This window comes from Oncorhynchus mykiss, chromosome 10 (assembly GCF_057628025.1).
Source record: "Oncorhynchus mykiss isolate SJ-2025 chromosome 10, ASM5762802v1, whole genome shotgun sequence".
NCBI classification, from domain to species: Eukaryota; Metazoa; Chordata; class Actinopteri; order Salmoniformes; family Salmonidae; genus Oncorhynchus; species Oncorhynchus mykiss.
Window position 1 is genome coordinate 12,244,951 of NC_143031.1, and position 26,728 is coordinate 12,271,678.

The 26,728-nt window shown below is 42.2% G+C and overlaps 1 protein-coding gene across 2 annotated transcripts in view; it reads right to left on the reverse strand.

Moving 5' to 3' along the window:
* Positions 1–315: 315 nt before the first annotated feature.
* Positions 316–26,728, reverse strand: part of LOC110534849 (rho GTPase-activating protein 26) — a 134,194-nt gene continuing 107,781 nt past the window's right edge. The window contains exons 18-24 of one of the 2 annotated variants that reach the window (XM_036989703.2): positions 20,143–20,302; positions 16,883–17,027; positions 16,413–16,647; positions 8,336–8,371; positions 7,632–7,742; positions 5,711–5,802; positions 316–1,699 (exon numbers count right to left, since the gene is read on the reverse strand). In XM_036989703.2, coding sequence (XP_036845598.1) covers positions 1,611–1,699; positions 5,711–5,802; positions 7,632–7,742; positions 8,336–8,371; positions 16,413–16,647; positions 16,883–17,027; positions 20,143–20,302 — 868 coding nt within the window. In that variant the 3' untranslated portion in view covers positions 316–1,610. The remainder of the gene's footprint in view (positions 1,700–5,710; positions 5,803–7,631; positions 7,743–8,335; positions 8,372–16,412; positions 16,648–16,882; positions 17,028–20,142; positions 20,303–26,728) is intronic. The other variant, XM_036989705.2, reaches the window with a different exon arrangement.

Consider the following 26,728-nt stretch of genomic DNA (forward strand, 5'->3'; position numbering starts at 1 on the left):
TAAATTATAATCTTGGAAAGAAATTTGGGGTTCTCTTGGCATCCATTACGACATGCCAGTGCTCAGAATAGGTCTATAAAATCCAAGGCATTGAGACATTTATTTTTACCTTTATTTAACTAGGCAAGTCACATTAAGAATAATTTCTTATTTTCAATGACGGCCTAGGAACAGTGGGTTAACTGCCTGTTCAGGGGCAGAACGACAGATTTGTACCTTGTCAGCTCGGGGATTTGAACTTGCAACCTTCCAGTTACTAGTCCAACGCTCTAATCACCTAGGCTACCATGCCGCATGAAGAAACTAGGACAGATCTGCGAGTTCAATGTTGGTCTTTAATAGATTATCTTCTATACAACCTTGTTCATGATTCATTTGATCAGAAAGAATATTCAGGCTCCCAATGGACAGGAAATCAATGACACAAAAAATGTAGCAACTAAGATGCTAAAGAACAAATCAGTTAATATGCTACAATACAAAATGTGATACTTTGAAAATGATACCTTATCAAATTGTATTTACAATGTTAATACACTCTAAAATAATACAGTTCAGATCTCAGCTTTGAAAATGTATATAAATAACACAAGTGGTCTAGTTTCACATTAAAACATTTTTTACACTCTACCTGTTAAGAATATTTAAAAAAAATTAAATTCAGTTAATGAAAACAGTTCAGTTAACTTTCTAGGTTTTTTGAGACCATTTCACCCAGTAGTTCCATTTTTTTAAATAAAAAAAGCTATGAAATGTGTGTAACCGGGAGTTAAGATATGCTCCCACCGCTGTACTGTTTGGTACAACAGCAGCTGTGGTCTATTTTGTCTAGGGGAATACCGGGTTGCCATGGCCAGGCGCTCACATTTATAGCGATACTCGCTGAAAAATACCCCCCTATCATTTAGAGATGAAGGCACCCCACACAATCAACTCCATTCATTGTGACATTTGACATTTTAGCAGACGCTCCAGAGCGATTTACAAGAGCAATTAGGGTTAAGTGCCTTGCTCAAGGGCACAACAGACTTTTCATCTAGTCAGATTGTGGATTTAAACCAACGACCATTGGGTTACTGGGCCAACGCTCTTAACCGCTAGGCTACCAGCTGCCCTGTTCCTACTGGCAGTACACAGGAAGAGAAGTTGGACAGCAGTCCAAACCTCAGACGAATTACTTTTTTCCCGCCCCAAAATGGAAACATCTTCCAAAGTTCCAACTGATGATAGAAGATACTAAAAGCAGTGGCAGTGCAATTCAATGAACTAAGGACTGTCTGAACAGGGGAATGAGCTTTTGTAGCAACAATGCAACACACACACACACACGCAACACACACACACACACACACACACACACACACACACACACACACACACACACACACACACACACACACACACACACACACACACACACACACACACACACACACACACACACACACACACACACACACACACACACACACACACACACACAGAGGTTGCTGCTGAATTCCAGATTCATGACCATGCACAGCAGGGAGCACTCTGTGCTCCAGACTTCCAATAACCTGCAGGGAAACAGTGCAGCTGCGTGGTCTCTCCAGTTCTGTCCTGATCCAGGACTACACAAACTCCACATAGTTCTCCGGTATCAGGCCCGTCCTGCCGTCCAGGGTGCCTTCCAGCCAGCCTGGCTCCCTGGAGGAATGAACTGAGGGATGAGAGACAGATGCACATAGCTGAGCTGTTCTCAACCGTTGACCGCCTCTCATGTTATCCAACAGAACATTAGATATTCCTCATTTGAAAGCAGAGACCAATATGGTGAGTAGCTACTGACAGCTGGGACAGTGGCACTCTGGTGGTTATGGGAAGAATCAGAGGGGGGTGACACACACCGCTGCATACTTCTTGAGAAGGCGGTATAAGATGAACAAGACCCCAGTGTGCAACTGTGACCCCTAGCAGCATTGATGACCCCTAGCAGCATTGATTCCCCAAGCCACAATGAAAACATGAAGCGCCATTACAGGCTGGCTGTAGATGCAATTTACATAAGGGGTCATTGCAATTACATACATTATTGTAAATGTATCAGTCCATAGGTCTGTGTCTTCTATATTTTTAAAACAAAAAAAACCTATAAACAAAATATAGGCACTGAGAAATGACAGGTTGCTCAGAGAGTTGACAGGTTATTCAGAGAGTTGACAGGTTGCTCAGAGAGTTGACAGGTTGCTCAGAGAGTTGACAGGTTATTCAGAGAGTTGACAGGTTGCTCAGAGAGTTGACAGGTTGCTCAGAGAGTTGACAGGTTATTCAGAGAGTTGACAGGTTATTCAGAGAGTTGACAGGTTGCTCAGAGAGTTGACAGGTTACTCAAAGAGTTGACAGGTTGCTCAGAGAGTTGACAGGTTGCTCAGAGAGTTGACAGGTTGCTCAGCGAGTTGACAGGTTGCTCAGAGAGTTGACAGGTTGCTCAGAGAGTTGACAGGTTATTCAGAGAGTTGACAGGTTATTCAGAGAGTTGACAGGTTATTCAGAGAGTTGACAGGTTATTCAGAGAGTTGACAGGTTACTCAGAGAGTTGACAGGTTGCTCAGAGAGTTGACAGGTTACTCAGAGAGTTGACAGGTTACTCAGAGAGTTGACAGGTTATTCAGAGAGTTGACAGGTTGCTCAGAGAGTTGACAGGTTGCTCAGAGAGTTGACAGGTTATTCAGAGAGTTGACAGGTTATTCAGAGAGTTGACAGGTTGCTCAGAGAGTTGACAGGTTACTCAAAGAGTTGACAGGTTGCTCAGAGAGTTGACAGGTTGCTCAGAGAGTTGACAGGTTGCTCAGCGAGTTGACAGGTTGCTCAGAGAGTTGACAGGTTGCTCAGAGAGTTGACAGGTTATTCAGAGAGTTGACAGGTTATTCAGAGAGTTGACAGGTTATTCAGAGAGTTGACAGGTTACTCAGAGAGTTGACAGGTTGCTCAGAGAGTTGACAGGTTACTCAGAGAGTTGACAGGTTACTCAGAGAGTTGACAGGTTATTCAGAGAGTTGACAGGTTGCTCAGAGAGTTGACAGGTTATTCAAAGAGTTGACAGGTTATTCAGAGAGTTGACAGGTTATTCAGAGAGTTGACAGGTTACTCAGAGAGTTGACAGGTTACTCAGAGAGTTGACAGGTTACTCAGAGAGTTGACAGGTTACTCAGAGTGTTGACAGGTTACTCAGAGAGTTGACAGGTTACTCAGAGAGTTGACAGGTTACTCAGAGAGTTGACAGGTTACTCAGAGAGTTGACAGGTTACTCAGAGAGTTGAGAAGAGAACTTCTGCACATAATTGAGTGTGACAATTTGCGTTACAGCGCAATTGACATTTTAAGGCAATCAAATTTCACAGTAAACACTGCATATGTCCGTCCAATCGGAAATGACCTTTACATTTCTATCACGCAATCAGTTTTCCAGACTGAATAAAGCTCCTAGTCTTGTTTTGGTAGCTAGGGACTGTAGCTGGGAACTGTAGCTGGGAACTGTAGCTGGGAAAGCTTAGGGAAACATGTCCTAGAGCACTATGGACCCTAGGGTGTTCCTCAAATGACATCCTATCCCATACAGAGTGCACTACTTTTGACGAGGGCCCTATTCCTTATATAGCTCACTAATTTTGACCAGGGCCCTATTCCCTATATAGTGCACTACTTTTGACAAGGGCCCTATTCCCTATATAGTGCACTACTTTTCACCAGGACCTCATACAATAATTGTTCTTCTTTCTTCCTGTACCTGAGCAACCTGGGTGGCTGTGTGGCTGATTCCCACGCTGCTAATCTCTGCTTTTCCCAGATCATCAGACCCTTGACCCAACCAGACATGCACTATAATCCTTCTGCTTCTAAGACAGGCTACACTGGGTTTGGACATTCACAGTGTATTTCATAAAAACTCAATAAGAGTTTTAATCTATAACCCAACTCGCTCAAATGGCTGCTCTGTCTACATTAAATATCACCCTGATTCGTGAAGCATTACAGCGTTACAGATTCCGGGAGTTTCCGATTGAGCGGACATATGCAGCGTTTACTGTGAATGCAGTCTCTGATAAAGGTAGAAAACTGGCTTTACATTTCAAACACACTGTAAAACTGAACTTCCTCGATGCGGATTGAATAGAGCCCTTAGTTATCATTTCAAACAATATGAAAGTGGTTTTCATTAGGACAGAGAAAAACGGCTTTAACTAAAACAGAGATAGGATTTGGGGCTTTATTCAATCAGCATTGCGGGAAGTTCAGCTTAACAGCGTGATTGAAATTTAAAGGTGATGTTTCTTGCTTTAACGGAGACTGCTTTCACGGTAAACGCTGCATAAATCGGCACAATCAGAGATGACCTCTTCCATTTGTATTCTATCGCGTAATCTGTAACGCTGAATAGAGCCCTTAGTATTAAGAGTGGTGAGGTTTCGGGATGATTAAGATAAAGTAACAGTAGGGTCCTGGCCCCTGGAGGCTTGGCTAGGATCAGGTTCCTCCCTGGAGGAGAGAAGAGGTGAGGCAAGGTAATGACAAGCCCCAGCCTGGCCCTCCTCCCTGCTCCTTCTGCTCTCTCCTCCTCCTCCTCAACCACACACTGGTACCAGGGAGGACGATGAGGGGAGAGAGGGAGGTAATAGAAAACCCCATTTCTCATGTGACCAGTATATCATGTATTCAGAAAATATTCAGATTCCTTGACTCTTTCCACATTTTCTTACGTTACAGCCTTATTCTAAAATTAATTAATTAAAAAATGTTCCTCATCAATCTACACACAATACCCCATAATGACAAAGTAAAAGAGAAATACTATAAATAGGATTGAGGGAAAGATGAAAGGAGCAAAGTACAGAGAGATCCTTGATGAAAACCTGCACCAGAGCGCTCATGACCTCAGCCTGGGGTGAAGGTTCACCTTCCAACAGGACAACGACCCTAAGCACACAGCCAAGACAACGTAGGGGTGGCTTCGGGACAAGTCTCTGAATGTCCTTTAGTAGTCCGGCCAGAGCCTGGACTTGTACTCGGTCTAACATCCCTGTAAAGACCTGAGAATACCTGTGCTGCGACGCTCCCCATTCAACCTGACAGAGCTTGAGAGGATCTGCAGAGAAGAACGGGAGAAACTTCCCAAATACAGGTGTGCCAAGCTTGTAGTGTCATACCCAAGAAGACTCAAGGCTGTAATCGCTGCCAAATATGTTTCAACAAAGTACTGATAAAGGGTCTGAATACTTACAGTATGTAAATGTGATATTTCAGTGTTTTATTTTGAATGAATTAGCAAAAAATACAAATAAAACAGTTTTGCTTTGTCATTATGGGATATTGTGTGTAGATTGATGAGGGGAAAAAACCATTTAATTATTTTAAGAATAAGGCTGTAACGTAACAAAATGTGGAAAATGTCAAGAGGTCTGAATACTTTCTGAATGTACTGTATTGTTTTATAATAATAATAGGTCTACCATCCCACATTTTCCCTCTGCACGGTCTCTGAGAGGATTTGACAGGTGCAACCAATCTGGTAGTAGCTCCACCTTGCTCTTTGATGGGCTAGCTGGACGTTTCACCATATTGTTTATACCAACCAAATCCGTTCAGATATTCACAAATGCACAGGGCGTAGGGTTTAGGGGTCCATTTGGGATTGGGACACGGTTATTTAAGAGTCACAGTGGTCCATACTCACCATTTTCAAAGGTGGTCCCTGCGATGAATGAAAGCTCAGAGTGGTGCTCGGCTTTGCAGGCGTAGAGGGCCCTAGCCTGCCTGCCTGGGACGCTACAGAGGGGGAGGGAAAATAACATGTTATAATCCAACTCACTCGGATAACACATTGGGCACTTTGAGTGTCCCACCACTCCTAACTGTCGGGAGCAACGACAGGTGAAGCTCCAACTGTACCAGAGTGTCTTATAACATCGTCGCTCCCAAATGGAAAGTCTCTGGGTGCCTATAATTCACTTTTCCCTAATAGTCATCAACTGTATAAATACATTTATATAGTTTGACAAGGAAGTTTTTATTCTTTATTTAACTAGGCAAGTCAGTTAACAACAAATTCTTATTTACAATGACAGCCTAGGAACAGTGGGTTAACTGCCTTGTTCAGGGGCAGAACAACAGATTTTTACCTTGTCAGCTCTGGGATTTGATCTAGCAACCTTTCAGTCACTGGCCCAACACTCTAACCACTAGGCTACCTGCCACCCTTCTTGCTTTACAAGAAGTGTGTCCTTGTAAAGCAAAAAGCAGCAACGAATATGCTATACATCCGACAGATATTTACACAGCTCCCCAAAAAAGGCCCATGGTTATTCTGAACCTGTCTAAACCTGACTCAAGATATTTACAATTTTGAGTATATCTGTCTTGACCTGACTCAAGATATTTCAAATTTTGAGTATATCTGTCTAGACCTGACTCAAGGTATTTATAATCTGGAGTATATCTGTCTAGACCTGACTCAAGGTATTTATAATCTGGAGTATATCTGTCTAGACCTGACTCAAGGTATTTATAATCTGGAGTATATCTGTCTAGACCTGACTCAAGGTATTTATAATCTGGAGTATATCTGTCTAGACCTGACTCAAGGTATTTATAATCTGGAGTATATCTGTCTAGACCTGACTCAAGGTATTTATAATCTGGAGTATATCTGTCTAGACCTGACTCAAGGTATTTATAATCTGGAGTATATCTGTCTAGACCTGACTCAAGGTATTTATAATCTGGAGTATATCTGTCTAGACCTGACTCAAGGTATTTATAATCTGGAGTATATCTGTCTAGACCTGACTCAAGGTATTTATAATCTGGAGTATATCTGTCTAGATCTGACTCAAGGTATTTATAATCTGGAGTATATCTGTCTAGACCTGACTCAAGGTATTTATAATCTGGAGTATATCTGTCTAGACCTGACTCAAGGTATTTATAATCTGGAGTATATCTGTCTAGACCTGACTCAAGGTATTTATAATCTGGAGTATATCTGTCTAGACCTGACTCAAGGTATTTATAATCTGGAGTATATCTGTCTAGACCTGACTCAAGGTATTTATAATCTGGAGTATATCTGTCTAGATCTGACTCAAGGTATTTATAATCTGGAGTATATCTGTCTAGACCTGACTCAAGGTATTTATAATCTGGAGTATATCTGTCTAGACCTGACTCAAGATATTTATATTATGGAGTTTATCTGAATTACCTGCCTACATGCATAACCATTTTTGGAAGAGTGATAGACTGGCTGTATCCTGAATCAACCAAAGATGAGCCTGTGATCCACCTTACTTATAACTTTTCACACGACTGAGCCAAGCTGAGCTGAGCTGTACTGCGCTGGCCTGGTTACACATCTGCCGTTGTTTCTGGGAAGGAATAAATTAATCTGAGCTAGTATAGTGCAATTCAAATTGGCATGATAGTGTGATAAGGGTAAGCCTCTCATGGTGATCAGGAACTATCTGTCAGTGATCATACACGGTGGTGGGGGTGGGGCAGAGGGGGTGCAGCAGTGAGGCGGAGCAAAGCTCCAGAATTGGCATTGTGAGTAGAAGGTGCAACCGAAGATTGCATGTTGGGAGGACGTGGTGACAGACCTGATGGGGGAGGAGTCACTGGAGGTGGAGGAGGCTGGCTGGGGGCTGGAGGGTGCGGAGAACATCGGCCAGGAGGGGGAACGTGGTGAGGTGGGGCTGGGTGAGGCTGGGCTGAGAGACACACATACACAACATCCATGGTGACTAGACTGTCAGCGACTACATGGAGTGGCTATACTATGTTCAGTATCTAGTGAGACAACCCGTACAGGCTGCATACAGGCATCAGCTAAAACTAAGCATCAGCTGGAACTAAGCATCAGCTGGAACTAAGTATCAGCTGGAACTAAGCATCAGCTAGAACTAAGCATCAGCTGGAACTAAGCATCGGCTGGAACTAAGCATCAGCTAGAACTAAGCATCAGCTGGAACTAAGCATCAGCTGGAACTAAGCATCAGCTGGAACTAAGTATCAGCTGGAACTTGGTTGTTCTTTGTTTCAGACGCAATTAAACAATGGTAATTCCCATTAGACTAGAGTTGTCATAGTTTGATGACATCTGCGATATAATATGTCTGATTGTGAACAAAGATCAGGGTGCATTTTAATTATAGCTCAGTACGTATTGAGTTGGAACTGGTAAGAACGCTAGGTGATTTGTTATTGTGATGGCACAGACACATCTTGACTGAATTATCTTGTTATTTGTGATAGATTTGTGTCATTGGTTAGTGACGAAAGGGTGTGAAGAACACGTCCATACCTCGTTGGGATACTGGTGCGGCTCTTTGGGTTCAGCCTGGAATCACAATGGAGGAGTGAGTTAGTCATGCTGCTTCACATTACACTGTAGTGAAGAGGTTATTAATGAGGCATGCTGATGCCTACAGTATATTTAATCATGCATAGGGTCACTGTGCCGCTATGTGCAGTTACTTTTAGAAACAGCCATTAGTGACAACAGTGCAATCCATGAATAATACTTTCCACATAGCTAGCTCTGCCTGTTGTAACAACCTCCCACAAACCGACTGACCCAATCTGCCACACATGAAATACCCCAAGGTGTTCAGATAAATATTTGGTCCTTTATTTAAGGTTTTAAACCAATCTTATAATCTATATCAGATACACCTCTACCTTTGTTTGTCTACCATTTTTAATTCAAAGCAAATGCATCTTGTTCTTTCAACACCGCGGCATATATCTCTGCCATTCCCCTGCCTAGCAGCAAATCTCTGCTCCTCCTCCCAGAGCTGCACGCTTCGCCTGAGCTGGCTTAATGAAACTGATCCCACGTTTTTTTCACATCGTCCATCAATCTTGACAACATCATTCAATTACAGTGCGCCAGGCCCAGAGAGCTTTATCAGATGGGGTATCAACACTGCCAGACTAAATAAAGATTACCGTATTACGCCTAGTCTGCTACCCCCCTAGGTTACTACACAGCCTGTAGGCCAAATGTAACGCAGGATATTACTGGTCAGGGCAGGGGGCCTTGTTGCATTAATGGAGAGAACACAGGCAGGGCAAGTGAAATGTCAACACAGTTCTCCTGCAACAGCGTAATCAAATTAAGATCCTACATCTGTAGTGTTTTCCACTACGTCTCCAAGAATTCCACTTTGTAAGAAGGAAAGTCACCTTAACAGCATTATGAGTAAATCATATGTGTACTCCCAAAGCCGGTAATAACTGTATTACTATGTCATCTGCCTGTTTATGATGTCTGAATGGCTCTTAGCATATTGTTGGTGCGTTTCTCAACCTTTGGAAATACTTAATGTGCCTGAGAATTCTAATTCCATCTGGTTTGTGTACTTGTCTGCAAAGGGTCAGCTGAATTTAGTACCTCTCTCATTAGAACAATTGGCTACAGATCCGTCACTAATCCATAACTATCATATTGCTGTCCGTGCCATGTTTTTATGACCTGCTCCCTTCACTAATCAAGGTTCTAGAATCCTGACCTGAGACAATAAATTGTACAGTTCTGCCAGTCCCCAGACGTGGATTAACCGGTCCAAGGCTACTTTCTTCTATTTACAATTCTTGAGAGAGACAGCTCTACTGAGAGAGAGGAGAGAGAGAGACAGCTCTACTGAGAGAGAGAGAGAGACAGCTCTACTGAGAGAGAGAGAGAGACAGCTCTACTGAGAGAGAGAGAGAGACAGCTCTACTGAGAGAGAGAGAGAGAGAGAGACAGCTCTACTGAGAGAGGGGAGAGAGAGAGACAGCTCTACTGAGAGAGAGAGAGAGACAGCTCTACTGAGAGAGAGAGAGAGAGAAAGAGAGAGAGACAGCTCTACTGAGAGAGAGAGAGAGACAGCTCTACTGAGAGAGAGAGAGAGAGAGAGAAAGAGAGAGAGACAGCTCTACTGAGAGAGAGAGAGAGAGAGAGAGAGAGACAGCTCTACTGAGAGAGAGAGACAGCTCTACTGAGAGAGAGAGGGGGAGAGAGAGATAGCTCTACTGAGAGAGAGAGACAGCTCTACTGAGAGAGAGAGAGACAGCTCTACTGAGAGAGAGAGACAGCTCTACTGAGAGAGAGAGAGAGACAGCTCTACTGAGAGAGAGAGAGAGACAGCTCTACTGAGAGAGAGAGAGACAGCTCTACTGAGAGAGAGAGAGAGAGACAGAGAGAGAGAAAAAGACAGCTCTACTGAGAGAGAGAGAGAGAGAGAGACAGAGAGACAGAGAGACAGAGAGAGAAAGAGACAGCTCTACTGAGAGAGAGAGAGAGAGAGAGAGAGAGAGACAGAGAGAGAGAGAGAAAGAGAGGGATGGAGAGAGCGTTAGCTCCTCGAGAGACTGTAGTCGCGGCAGAACTTGCTTCGACTGGCCCTGGTGAGTGATGCCTCTTTGTACAACTGGCTGGCTAGGAGAAATGGAAATATTTTGATGACACGTTTTCAAGAACATTTTTGAGGTCTGAGTCACCAGGGATTCTAGTCTTGTGTGTTTTTCTCAGTTGTAATTCAGCCCTGTGCTGCACCGCCCCTTCTAATAAAACAGAATAGGAAGAAACAATAACAGCTGAGATCCCCAGAGGAAAAGACTGACCCTGCCATGGGGTCATTGCTGAAGCCAAGCAAAGGACCTGTAAGTTCCGACTTAACCAAAACCAGCAGCTGGAACTTTGAAGGGTTTTGTGTTAAATCATAATTTCACCATCTGATAAAACTACAAAGACAGACAAGACTGAAAGCAACGACAGGTGAAGCTCCAACTGTACCAGAGGTGGTGCATTAGTAAAAGTCGTATTACTCTCAGAGGGGGTTTTGGATGGCGTGAAATTATGTCTCTTTAATGATGTTTCCACTGAGGTCAGGGGTCAAGGTCTTCCTAGAACTTGTAAGTGGTACCAGAGTTACTATTATGAGCTGTGAAACAGCTTATCAGACATACACTGATTGTACAAAACATTAAGAACACCTTCCTAATATTGAGTTGCACCCCACCCCTTTTGCCCTCAGAGCAGACTCAATTAGTTGGGGCATGGACTCTACAAGGTGTCAAAGGCATTCCACATGGATGCTGGCCCATGTTGACAATAATGCTTCTGACAGTTGTGTCAAGTTGGTTGGATGTCCTTTGGGTGGTGGACTATTCTTGATACACACAGGAAACTGTGTGAAAAACCAAGCAGCGTTGCTTGTCACAAACCGCTGCGCCAAGCACCGACAGTCATACCCTGTCTTGCCCATTCACCCTCGGAATGGCACACATACACAATCAATGTCTCAATTGTCTCAAGGCTTAATAATCCTTCTTTGACCTGTCCTCCCCTTCATCTACACTGATTGAAGTGGATTTGTTAACTAATTACATCAAGAAGGGATCATAGCTTTCACCTGGATTCACCTGGTCAGTCTATCCCATGGAAAGAGCAGGTGTTCCCAATGTTTTGTGCACTCAGTGTAAAGGTGTGTCACGACTCCCGCCGAAGGCGGCTCCCCTGCCTGTTCGGGCGGCGATCGGCGGTCGTCGTCGCCGGTCTACTAGCCGACACCGATCCCTTTTTCCTTTTCGTTTTGTCTTATTGGTTGCACCTGTTCCCTGTTTCGTTTATTGATTTATGTCTGTTTAGGCCTGTTAGGTCCATCTAGGTTTGTGGGGGATTGTGACTCTGTTGGTTGTGGATGTGTTTGCGTGTTTGTTTTCTCCAGACTGTTTGGTCCTGTGTTTGGGCTGGTCTGTTTTATGCGCCCTGTATTTTGGCGTGACTGTTTTGTGCCGGAGAATGAATATTACGATTTACCGAACCCTCTGCTCTCTGCACCAGTAGGCTAGCATTGGAATGGCAAGTAGCCTAGTGGTTAGAGCGTTGGGCCATTAACTGAAAGGTTGCTAGATTAAATCCCCAAGCTGACAAGTTAAAAATCTGTCATTGTAAATAAGAATATGTTCTTAACTGACTTGCCTAATAAAAAAATGTAATGAAACCAAGTCTCTGTACAGGCTAGCATTGCATGAAACCAAGTCTATGTACAGGCTAGCATTGAATGAAACCAAGTCTCTGTACAGGCTAGCATTGAATGAAACAAAGTCTCTGTACAGGCTAGTGTTGAATGAAACCAAGTCTCTGTACAGGCTAGCATTGAATGAAACAAAGTCTCTGTACAGGCTAGTGTTGAATGAAACCAAGTCCCTGTACAGGCTAGCATTGAATGAAACCAAGTCTCTGTACAGGCAGGCATTGAATGAAACCAAGTCTCTGTACAGGCTAGCATTGAATGAAACCAAGTCTCTATACAGGCTAGCATTGAATGAAACCAAGTCTATGTACAGGCTAGCATTGAATGAAACCAAGTCTTTGTACAGGCTAGCTTTGAACGAAACCAAGTCTCTGTACAGGCTAGCATTGAACGAAACCAAGTCACTGTACAGGCTAGCATTGAATGAAACCAAGTCTCTGTACAGGCTAGCATTGAATGAAACCAAGTCACTGTACAGGCAGGCATTGAATGAAACCAAGTCACTGTACAGGCTAGTATTGAATGAAACCAAGTCTCTGTACAGGCTAGCATTGAATGCAACCAAGTCTCTGTACAGGCTAGCATTGAATGAAACCAAGTCTCTATACAGGCTAGCATTGACTGAAACCAAGTCACTGTACAGGCTAGTATTGAATGAAACCAAGTCTATGTACAGGCTATTATTGAATGAAACCAAGTCACTGTAGAAGCTAGCTTTGAATGAAACCAAGTCTCTGTACAGGCTAGCATTGCATGAAACCAAGTCTATGTACAGGCTAGCATTGAATGAAACCAAGTCTCTGTACAGGCTAGTATTGAATGAAACCAAGTCTCTGTACAGGCTAGCATTGAATGAAACCAAGTCTCTGTACAGGCTAGTATTGAATGAAACCAAGTCTCTGTACAGGCTAGCATTGAATGAAACAAAGTCTCTATACAGGCTAGCATTGAATGAAACCAAGTCACTGTACAGGCAGGCATTGAATGAAACCAAGTCTCTGTACAGGCTAGCATTGAATGAAACCAAGTCACTGTACAGGCAGGCATTGCATGAAACCAAGTCTCTATACAGGCTAGCATTGAATGAAACTAAGTCTATGTACAGGCTAGTATTGAATGAAACAAAGTCTATGTACAGGCTAGCATTGAATGAAACCAAGTCTCTGTACAGGCTAGCATTGAATGAAACCAAGTCTCTATACAGGCTAGCATTGAATGAAACTAAGTCTATGTACAGGCTAGTATTGAATGAAACAAAGTCTCTATACAGGCTAGCATTGAATGAAACCAAGTCACTGTACAGGCTAGCATTGAATGAAACCAAGTCACTGTACAGGCTAGCATTGAATGAAACAAAGTCTCTATACAGGCTAGCATTGAATGAAACCAAGTCTCTGTACAGGCAGGCATTGAATGAAACCAAGTCTATGTACAGGCTATTATTGAATGAAACCAAGTCACTGTACAGGCTAGCATTGAACCAGTTGAACAAGGTTCCAGTTGTTATGTGAGAGCCAGAAGGTCTCCCCTGCTTCCCCCTGAGAGTTCTGCTCTCCCTCGCTCCACAAAACCTTTCAGATAATCAGCACGGGGAGTTAAAGAAACACTTGTAATATGAGTCAGTTTTCTGCTGTAAAAAAGCCGCAACACTGTTAAAATCTGACCTTCAACTAATATAGTTGTTCCTTGATAAGCCCATTGATGATTTAGTCAGCTGTTTCATGGCCTTTCACTGCATGTCAGTACTGAGTGGATGAACTCTTGGTTTACCAAGCCACTGTATTTGCTTTCTGAGAGGAAATCCTGCTTTTAACCTATTTTTTTAAGCTAAATAACTGATTGTTGTCAAACCATCAAATTGCTTGTGAAGGTTTGATTAAAAGAAAACTCCTAAACGGGCCGTTTGCGGGGGCATTTTGGAGTACTTATTTTTCTAGATTTGTATTTATTTAAATGTATTTGGTTCCATTTTCCCATTCTAAATCAATGAATATGCCATTATGATAACATTATGTCACCAGTAGGAGTAGTAACAGCAATGACAAATGTTTGGTTATGCAGGATTTTTTTAATCGAGGCAACAGATGCTCAAATCTAACGTCATTAACCCTTTTAAAATTATTTACTAAAGTGATATAATTAATCATTTTGCTCACAATGTAATTTCCTTCATTTAAATTGACTAAAACTAAGTGACACTTTGGATCCAGACTCACCACATGATCAATGGAATCCTCAAATAAACCATTTTGTGAATGCACCCACAGATTGTTTTGAGGAGATGGGAAACTCCATTGGAATTGTATTAACGTCCATTGTGTATATTGCCCATACGTCGTCAATGGGCCGTACAGTTCATTCTGGGACAAGGAGTGAATGCGAGTCAATTGTGCGCTAGCTCAAAAACCCAACATCAGCATGAATTTCTTGAACAAGGAGTACAACATTACAAATATTTTCTGAGATGTGAGATTATTCACTTGTTTTCTGTAATATTGTATAGCTTTGGAATCGTGACATTACATACACTTGAGGAAAATAGGCATGTTTCTCGACTCATACCCTGACTTTGAGAAGGGATTGCGTGATGATTAGCTTAGCAACTGCGTGACACAGCATGAATGTGAATGTGATTGGCCAACAGTCTGCTTGGTGAGGGGGGGGGGGGGGGGTGTTGTACGTTTCTCCATTCATTGCCCAATGGGATTATCTATCTCCTCCTTTCTCTAATATCTCTGATGCACTATTTTGTGAATGCGCCATGTTGTGAATGCGCCATGTTGTGAATGCACTATGTTGTGAATGCACCATGTTGTGAATGCACCATGTTGTGAATGCACCATGTTGTGAATGCACCATGTTGTGAATGCACCATGTTGTGAATGCGCCATGTTGTGAATGCGCCATGTTGTGAATGCACCATGTTGTGAATGCGCCATGTTGTGAATGCGCCATGTTGTGAATGTGCCATGTTGTGAATGCACCATGTTGTGAATGCACCATGTTGTGAATGCACCATGTTGTCGTTAAAACTATGATCCATTATGACCCATTATCAGAACTCTGTTCAGGATTGCTGCTAGCCTCAGCGGAGAAACATACTGACAACACGATGTCTCTCTCTCCATCTCTTGTCCTACATTTTATATTGGAGGGAATTAAGTGTGTTCCAAAAGGCCATCAGATTGTGGCTCAAAATCAATTTCTTATTCAATCTGCTGTGTCCACTTCCTGTTCTGAGAGGGAGAGGGGGGTTAAGGGGGGAAAGAGAGTGGGAGAAAGAGAGAGAGAAAGGGATAGAGAGAGAGCAAGGGAGGGACGGAGGGAGGGACAGAGAGAGAGAGGGGGAGAGGGAGAAAAAGAGAGGGAGGAAGTGAGAGAGAGAGAGGGGGAGAGAGAGAGAGAGACAAAGACAGAGAGAGAGAAGTTCAGGGAGAACAGGAGAGGGAGGAAGAGCAAGAGAGAGAAGGAGGGAGAGAGAGAGAGGATCACACTGCAAATGGACCCATTCTCCTCAGTGCCAACACCTCCAAACATGACCTTAAGGGAAAGAAAATACATGAGAACAGAGCTCTGAAGATGAGACATAATCAGTGGGAGAGCAAGCGCGAAAGAAGGAGTATGAGAGAGACATAATTGAGTATAGCCAATCTTCTGTGGTTTTGGAGAGACATCTCACTACTCCCAGTGAGTTAAATTACTTTTGTCAACCTTCAAGAGATTTCACAAGGTAAGGTCATATTCCATCAGAGATGTCTTCTATCAACACTCGGGGGAGTATTATGTCAATGCAGAGAAAGAGTCGGAGAGGAGGGGGAGGAAAGAGACAGAGAGGAGGGTGAAGAAAGAGACAGAGAGGAGGGGGAGGAAAGAGACAGAGAGGAGGGTGAAGAAAGAGACAGAGAGGAGGGTGAAGAAAGAGACAGAGAGGAGGGTGAAGAAAGAGACAGAGAGGAGGGTGAAGAAAGAGACAGAGAGGAGGGTGAAGGAATAGAGAGGAGGGTGAAGAAAGAGAGATAGGAGGGTGAAGAAAGAGAGATAGGAGGGTGAAGAAAGAGACAGAGAGGAGGGTGAAGAAAGAGACAGAGAGGAGGGTGAAGAAAGAGACATCTAGGAGGGTGAAGAAAAAGAGAGAGGAAGGTGAAGAAATAGGCAGAAAGGAGGGTGAAGATAGAGAGCAGGGTGAAGAAAGAGACAGCTAGGAGGGTGAAGAAAAAGCGAGAGGAAGGTGAAGAAATAGGCAGAAAGGAGGGTGAAGATAGAGAGGAGGGTGAAGAAAGAGACAAAGAGTACGGTGAAGAAAGAGAGTGTGCGTGCGTGCAAACGCGTTTGCAGGCTTGCATATGTATGTGTACTCACAGTGAGTTTGGGCGGCTCTGTAAGTTCAGGCCCCTGTCCTGGTCCCTGTCAGTGCTGGTCAGGCTGTTGCGTGGGGTCCAGCTGTGGCCGTGGCTGCCACTGCTGTTATGGTCGACCGCTGCTGAGGAGGAGGAGGGGTTGGCTGAAGGGTTGTTGTGGGGGGCCTTGGCCTGGGCTGGCTGCGGCTGCTGGAGCTCTGGAGTAGAGTTCACTACCACACTGTTCCTCTCCTCCACTACATAACAGCAGTAAGAAGATGTATATGTTACACTAACCACTTGAGTTGGTGAGGAGGATATTTAATATTGGTGATCAATGTGTCAGCCGCTGACTCAAATGCTCTCAATATATACATTTTTTTACATTTGAAAAAGGAGAAGAAAGTCATTTAAATTAAGAAGGATGAACAAATCTCAGGCAATTTGAATGTCTGACTGACACTGAACATTAGGAAGGGTGTGTGGGATGACCTTTCTGGGAGTGTGTGGGTGTGTGGAAGAGGGTGAGGGGTCTCTCGCTGCAGGACGGGGCCTTGCTCTCCGTGCTCCTCCTCCGCGGCTGCAGGTTGAGCTGTAGGTTGGCCGGGCCTCCCGGAACTGGCATGTCATTGAATATCTGCACACACAGCACTGGAATAATCAACCTTCCCATACTGTACACTGACTACAGGTACCCACCCATGGCTAAATAAACTTAATCACACAACTAAACATTTAGTTTGACAATGAAATTGTAGGGCCTGTGTGAGATAAGAGGAAATGGTATTACAACTTACAGATTCACTACATGGCCTAAAGTATATGGACACCTGCTCGTTGAACATCTCATTCAAAATTCATGGGCATTTATATGGAGTTGGTCCCCACTTTGCTGCTGTAACAGCCTCCACTCTTCTGGGAAGGCTTTCCACTAGATGTTGGAACATTGCTGCTGTAACAGCCTCCACTCTTCTGGGAAGGCTTTCCACTAGATGTTGGAACATTGCTGTGGGGACTTGCTTCCATTCAGCCACAAGAGCATTAGTGAGGTTGGGCACTGATGTTGGGTGATTAGGCCTGATTCCCAGTCGGCGGTCCAACTCATCCCAAAGGTGTTCGATGGGGTTGAGATCAGGGCTCTGTGCAGGCCAGGAAAGTTCTGTCATGACGTTGTTCAATTTAAATGTTTGAATATGAAATTATTCGTGATTGGATGAAATGTGATTTCAGCTTCTAAAATGTGAGAATTGGGTTTAAATAAGGTTAGGGTTCTGCTCAATCAGTGTCCCGCCCCTGTGAAGGGACATGGGCTATAAAACTTTTCAGACACACCCTTCTCGCTCCACTATATAAAGCCTTGACGAAAATGTAACCTCCTGTTCCGGGGATGTGAGGACGACGGTCCGATGTCAGAATGGTTCAGATAATAACTACAGAACGAAGCCAACATCAGCGTGAGCTTTGGTTGCGATTGGTATGAACTTTGAACACTTATTCAATACAGAAGTGATACCTCCTAGCCGTTGAGTTAGCAACAGCAGCTGCAAACGAGGGTTAGGAAGGAACAGACAGAGTATCCTGTCTATCACACAACAACATTACTACAACATATCCAATTGACCACCAGAGACATTCTTCAAAGGACAAAAGACTCGGTTTGGCAACACGGCCTTCCATCTACCACCAACCTACTGAAGCGCAGCTCAGAGTAAATATTTATTGCATTTTCCTTTTCTAAATGGGCGGTAATTTAGAATGAATAAGATACTGTATTTACGATAGCACAGCTTCTTCCTTTGTTACTCAGTCTTCCCGCTCTTGCACTCAAACCCAGCCCCTTTTCTTTTGTGTAACAAGCTGTCATATCTGTTCCACCCGCTAGGGACGTTTCCCTTTATGACGTAATCTGTAATCAAGTTATGATTAATTATGTGTATGTGTAATTCTGTGTGATTAGTTAGGTATTTAGTAAATAAATAATTAACCCAATTTTGTATTGCTGATTCAACTTGTTAGCCAGGGTTGATGCAGATAACCAAGAATTTACAACTTAAAGATGAGACTGAATTAAGGTGAAGATTAATATCGACTGCTATTGATGTAAAATATTACTAGGTCTTTAAGAGTTTATTCGGAAGATAACAGCTCTATAAATATTTTTTCGTGGTGCCCCGACTCTCTAGTTAATTACATTTACATGATTAGCTCAATCAGGTAATATTAATTACGGATAAATTATTTTATAGGATAGCATGTCATATCACTTAATCCGGCATAGCCAAAGACGCAACAGTTCTTTCACACCGATCTCAACAAATAATTTCTGTATGGACCTCACTTTGTGCAAGGGGGTATTGTCATACTGAAACAAGAAAGGGCCTTCCCAAAACTGTTGCCACAAAATTGGAAGCACAGATTCATCTAGAATGTCATTGTATGCCGTAGTGCTAAGACTTCCCTTCACTGGACGTAAGGGGCCTAGCCCGAACCATGAAAAACAGCCCCAGAGCATTACTCCTTCTCCTCCAAAAAACTTTGCAGTTAGCACTATTCATTCGGGCAGGTACCATTCTCCTGGCTCATCCAAACCCAGATTCGTCCGTCAAACTGCCAGATGGTGAAGCGTGATTCATCACTCCAGAGAATGTGTTTCCACTGCTCCAGAGTCCAATGGCGGCGAGCTTTACACCACTCCAGTCGAAGCTTGGCATTGTGCATGGTGATCTTAGGCTTGTGTGCAGCTGCTCGGCCATGGAAACACATTTCATGAAGCTCCCGGCAAACAGTTCTTGTGCTGATGTTTCTTCCAGAGGCCGTTTGGAACTCGGTATTGAGTGTTGCATCCGAGGACAGACAATTTATGCGCGCAACGCGCATCAGCACTCGGTGGTCCCGTTCTGTGAGCTTGTGTGGCCTACCACTTCGCGTCTGAGCCGTTGTTGCTCCAATACGTTTTCACTTCACAATAACATCACTTACAGTGGTCCCGGGGAAGCTGCTAGCAGGGCAGACATTTGACTAACTGACTTGGAAAGGTGGCATCCTACACTATATATACAGAAGTATGTGGACACACCTTCAAATTAGTGGATTCGGCTATTTCAGCCACACCCGTTGCTAAAAGGTGTATACAATCGAGCACACAGTCAGTCTCCATAGACAAACATTGGCAGTAGAATGGCCTTACTGAAGAGCTCAGTGACTTTCAACGTGGCACCATCATAGGAAGTCCATGATTTTGGAATGATATGTTCGACGGGTCGATGTCCATATCCTTTTGGGGATGTAGTGTATGACGGTGCCACGTTGAAAGTCACTGAGCTCTTCAGTAACGGAGAGAGTGTCCACATACTTAATACCATGCCACTCTCATAATGCTTCAGTTATTCAGAAATGTTATCAGCATTATGACAAGGATGCTTATTTTCCCAACACTGTGTTCTCCATTCCTCTGACAACATTTCTCTCATTCCATTCAGATAATTAAATCAAAAATCTGGGGCAGATGAATCTCAGAATCAATCGCTGCTCAAGTAAAAGTGGATCATTAGTTTTCACAGACACACTTAGTGATAAATACTCCTCCACCCTGGCTAACCAGATTACAGTTCTGGTCTCTCCCTCCAACGTGCCCATTATCCGCCAGGGGCCAATGTGGGACTTGGAGACGAACCCTGACATCCAGGTAAGAGAGATAAGATAAGGTGTTGAACAGAACTTCTCTCTCAGAGACCCCTCACTGACTGACTCACCCTCTCGTGGTTCTCGATGAGGATCTCCACCACGATGTTCTGGAACTTGATGTCCATGATGGCTGCCACAGTCTCTTCCTGGGGCCTCAGCAGAGTTGGGCCGAACACCACCCCCAGGTTAGCCACAGTCATCAGGTTCTGCTGGTGGTGATTGGCCACACTGGGGAGGTCGTGAGGTAAGGGTGGGGGTGAGCGAGGAAAGATGTGTGAGACTTTACTTTTACATTTTAGTCTTTTAGCAGCCGCTCTTATCTAGAGAGACTTACATGAGCAGTTAGAGTGAAATGCCTTGCTCAAGGGTACATCGCCCAATTTTTCACCTAGTCAGCTCGGGGATTCGAACCAGCAACCATTCTGTTATTGGCCCAATACTCTTAACCGCTAGGCTACCTGCCACACTTTAAAGATGTGTCCTGCTAGTGTGCTATAAAAGGATAGGGTTCCATTTGGGATGCAGTATAAATCATTGATTAATTGTGACACATCTCACTAATGCCAGTTGGCTGGCATTCATATTGAGGGCACACATTCTTCCCAATCAAAGTAAAATCGCAAATGGGAGTTTTGCACTACTGATATCAGCTAAACTCCATAAAAGAAATGAATTTTAGAAATTGTGCACCAATATTGAATTTTAAAAGGCTGTTATATTAAATAAAGCGCCCTTTAATATAGGCCACATGGAAAATGCAATAAATCAGATGTTTTAGGAATATGAATAAAGGCTTGTTAAAGTGCCCTCCGTCACCCTGTGTCACTTCCAGGAAGATACAAACCCCCTTAATTCAGCCTTAGTCATTTTGTTGCTTCGACAGTCATTTCTGAAGATCATTATTTATTTAGTGTGGCTAGTGATTAATTTCCGTCTGTCCCTCATTTTAAGGTCAACCCTGTTACGTGAACTGAACTCTTGTTTTAATATGGTGGAACTTTAAACATCTAATAGTCAAATCATAGAGTTTGTCATTTTCAGGTGTTTTGTGGTGGAAAACTGAGCAGGTGGAGCGTAGCACGTCCACCCTGTTACCCGTAGACAGGCAGGCTTGAAAATGTTTGAACAATTTAAAAAATGTTGTGAAGTTTGCATTCAATTGCCACTCCCTGTTGCACACAACAAGCTTCCATTCCCCCTGTCACGTGGGAATTTATGGGTGATTTTAAGAAGAAATCATCAACCATGTTACTTTAAAGACCCAATGCAGCAGTTTTTATATCAATATCATGGAGTTTCTGTGTAACAATTAAGTACCTTACTGTAATAGATTTCCATTAAAATGGGCATAAATAGTTTTAAAGCAAAAAACTATTTCTCAAGCAAGAATTTTGCTATTAGTGTCTGGGAGTAGTCTGAGTGGGGAGGGAAAAACTGGCAGGTTTGGTACTCTCTTCGTTATTGGTCTATTAACCAATTTACCGTATGGTGATGTCACCATAGAAATCCGAAACTCCCGCCCACGCAAACCTGCTGATCGGAAAATGCTGTGTAGACTATATTTTCAACCAGCTATGAGGAAATAACACTGATCACATTTTTTTCTCTCACTTTTACAGTGTTAGTTTCATCAGCTGCTATACAGTATGATATAAAACACAGCACAGGGCCTCAGACAGGTACTATATATTTTTATGAAGTTGAACATGTGCTCTTTATGACAGACTGTTAAAATTAGGTGAAATCATTTTTCTATACATTTTTTACCAAGTTACACTTCTCAAAAGGCAGCAAATCGATGGAACAACCCTGCTGCATCATAGTGCACATGCCAACCAAGTTCTTCTTTTAGCTGGGGTCAAACACTGTCATTATCCAACATCTGCCCAGTCCTATAAAAACACTGTCAATATCTAACATTTGCCCATTCCTATAAAAACACTGTCATTATCCAACATCTGCCCAGTCCTATAAAACCACTGTCATTATCCAACATCTGCCCATTCGTTTAAAAACACTGTCATTATCCAACATCTGCCCATTCCTATAAAACACTGTCATTATCCAACATCTGCCCAGTCCTATAAAAACACTGTCATTATCCAACATCTGCCCAGTCCTATAAAAACACTGTCATTATCCAACATCTGCCCATTCCTATAAAAACACTGTCATTATCCAACATCTGCCCATTCCTATAAAAACACTGTCATTATCCAACATCTGCCCAGTCCTATAAAAACACTGTCATTATCCAACATCTGCCCATTCCTATAAAAACACTGTCATTATCCAACATCTGTCCATTCCTATAAAAACACTGTCATTATCCAACATCTGCCCATTCCTATAAAAACACTGTCATTATCCAACATCTGCCCATTCCTATAAAACACTGTCATTATCCAACATCTGCCCATTCCTATAAAAACACTGTCATTATCCAACATCTGCCCATTCCTATAAAAACACTGTCATTATCCAACATCTGCCCAGTCCTATAAAAACACTGTCATTATCCAACATCTGCCCATTCCTATAAAACACTGTCATTATCCAACATCTGCCCATTCCTATAAAAACACTGTCATTATCCAACATCTGCCCATTCCTATAATAACACTGTCATTATCCAACATCTGCCCATTCCTATAAAACACTGTCATTATCCAACATCTGCCCATTCCTATAAAACACTGTCATTATCCAACATCTGCCCAGTCCTATAAAAACACTGTCATTATCCAACATCTACCCAGTCCTAAAAAAACACTGTCATTATCCAACATCTGCCCATTCCTATAAAAACACTGTCATTATCCAACATCTGCCCATTCCTATAAAAACACTGTCATTATCCAACATCTGCCCAGTCCTATAAAAACACTGTCATTATCCAACATCTGCCCATTCCTATAAAAACACTGTCATTATCCAACATCTACCCAGTCCTATAAAAACACTGTCATTATCCAACATCTGCCCATTCCTATAAAACACTGTCATTATCCAACATCTGCCCATTCCTATAAAAACACTGTCATTATCCAACATCTGCCCATTCCTATAAAACACTGTCATTATCCAACATCTGCCCATTCCTATAAAAACACTGTCATTATCCAACATCTGCCCATTCCTATAAAAACACTGTCATTATCCAACATCTGCCCATTCCTATAAAAACACTGTCATTATCCAACATCTCTCCATTCCTATAAAAACACTGTCATTTTCTAACATCTGCCCAGTCCTATAAAAACACTGTCATTATCCAACATCTACCCAGTCCTATAAAAACACTGTCATTATCCAACATCTGCCCATTCCTAAAAAAAAAAAATGTCATTTTCCAACATCTGCCCAGTCCTATAAAAACACTGTCATTATCCAACATCTACCCAGTCCTATAAAAACACTGTCATTATCCAACATCTGCCCAGTCCTATAAAAACACTGTCATTATCCAACATCTGCCCATTCGTTTAAAAACACTGTCATTATCCAACATCTGCCCATTCCTATAAAAACACTGTCATTATCCAACATCTGCCCAGTCCTATAAAAACACTGTCATTATCCAACATTTGCCCATTCCTATAAAACACTGTCATTATCCAACATCTGCCCAGTCCTATAAAAACACTGTCATTATCCAACATCTGCCCATTCCTATAAAAACACTGTCATTATCCAACATCTACCCAGTCCTATAAAAACACTGTCATTATCCAACATCTGCCCATTCCTATAAAAACACTGTCATTATCCAACATCTGCCCAGTCCTATAAAAACACTGTCATTATCCAACATCTGCCCATTCCTATAAAAACACTGTCATTATCCAACATCTACCCAGTCCTATAAAAACACTGTCATTATCCAACATCTGCCCATTCCTATAAAACACTGTCATTATCCAACATCTGCCCATTCCTATAAAAACACTGTCATTATCCAACATCTGCCCAGTCCTATAAAAACACTGTCATTATCCAACATCTGCCCATTCCTATAAAAACACTGTCATTATCCAACATCTGTCCATTCCTATAAAAACACTGTCATTATCCAACATCTGCCCATTCCTATAAAAACACTGTCATTATCCAACATCTGCCCATTCCTATAAAACACTGTCATTATCCAACATCTGCCCATTCCTATAAAAACACTGTCATTATCCAACATCTGCCCATTCCTATAAAAACACTGTCATTATCCAACATCTGCCCAGTCCTATAAAAACACTGTCATTATCCAACATCTGCCCATTCCTATAAAACACTGTCATTATCCAACATCTGCCCATTCCTATAAAAACACTGTCATTATCCAACATCTGCCCATTCCTATAAAACACTGTCATTATCCAACATCTGCCCATTCCTATAAAAACACTGTCATTTTCCAACATCTGCCCAGTCCTATAAAAACACTGTCATTATCCAACATCTACCCAGTCCTATAAAAACACTGTCATTATCCAACATCTGCCCAGTCCTATAAAAACACTGTCATTATCCAACATCTGCCCATTCGTTTAAAAACACTGTCATTATCCAACATCTACCCAGTCCTATAAAAACACTGTCATTATCCAACATCTGCCCATTCGTTTAAAAACACTGTCATTATCCAACATCTGCCCAGTCCTATAAAAACACTGTCATTATCCAACATCTGCCCATTCCTATAAAACACTGTCATTATCCAACATCTGCCCATTCCTATAAAAACACTGTCATTATCCAACATCTGCCCATTCCTATAAAACACTGTCATTATCCAACATCTGCCCATTCCTAAAAAAACACTGTCATTTTCCAACATCTGCCCAGTCCTATAAAAACACTGTCATTATCCAACATCTACCCAGTCCTATAAAAACACTGTCATTATCCAACATCTGCCCAGTCCTATAAAAACACTGTCATTATCCAACATCTGCCCATTCGTTTAAAAACACTGTCATTATCCAACATCTACCCAGTCCTATAAAAACACTGTCATTATCCAACATCTGCCCATTCCTATAAAAACACTGTCATTATCCAACATCTGCCCAGTCCTATAAAAACACTGTCATTATCCAACATTTGCCCATTCCTATAAAACACTGTCATTATCCAACATCTGCCCAGTCCTATAAAAACACTGTCATTATCCAACATCTGCCCATTCCTATAAAAACACTGTCATTATCCAACATCTACCCAGTCCTATAAAAACACTGTCATTATCCAACATCTGCCCATTCCTATAAAAACACTGTCATTATCCAACATCTGCCCAGTCCTATAAAAACACTGTCATTATCCAACATCTGCCCATTCCTATAAAAACACTGTCATTATCCAACATCTACCCAGTCCTATAAAAACACTGTCATTATCCAACATCTGCCCATTCCTATAAAACACTGTCATTATCCAACATCTGCCCATTCCTATAAAAACACTGTCATTATCCAACATCTGCCCATTCCTATAAAAACACTGTCATTATCCAACATCTGCCCATTCCTATAAAACACTGTCATTATCCAACATCTGCCCATTCCTATAAAAACACTGTCATTATCCAACATCTGCCCAGTCCTATAAAAACACTGTCATTATCCAACATCTGCCCATTCCTATAAAACACTGTCATTATCCAACATCTGCCCATTCCTATAAAAACACTGTCATTATCCAACATCTGCCCATTCCTATAATAACACTGTCATTATCCAACATCTGCCCATTCCTATAAAACACTGTCATTATCCAACATCTGCCCATTCCTATAAAACACTGTCATTATCCAACATCTGCCCAGTCCTATAAAAACACTGTCATTATCCAACATCTACCCAGTCCTAAAAAAACACTGTCATTATCCAACATCTGCCCATTCCTATAAAAACACTGTCATTATCCAACATCTGCCCATTCCTATAAAAACACTGTCATTATCCAACATCTGCCCAGTCCTATAAAAACACTGTCATTATCCAACATCTGCCCATTCCTATAAAAACACTGTCATTATCCAACATCTACCCAGTCCTATAAAAACACTGTCATTATCCAACATCTGCCCATTCCTATAAAACACTGTCATTATCCAACATCTGCCCATTCCTATAAAAACACTGTCATTATCCAACATCTGCCCATTCCTATAAAACACTGTCATTATCCAACATCTGCCCATTCCTATAAAAACACTGTCATTATCCAACATCTGCCCATTCCTATAAAAACACTGTCATTATCCAACATCTGCCCATTCCTATAAAAACACTGTCATTATCCAACATCTGCCCATTCCTATAAAAACACTGTCATTTTCCAACATCTGCCCAGTCCTATAAAAACACTGTCATTATCCAACATCTACCCAGTCCTATAAAAACACTGTCATTATCCAACATCTGCCCATTCCTAAAAAAAAAAAATGTCATTTTCCAACATCTGCCCAGTCCTATAAAAACACTGTCATTATCCAACATCTACCCAGTCCTATAAAAACACTGTCATTATCCAACATCTGCCCAGTCCTATAAAAACACTGTCATTATCCAACATCTGCCCATTCGTTTAAAAACACTGTCATTATCCAACATCTACCCAGTCCTATAAAAACACTGTCATTATCCAACATCT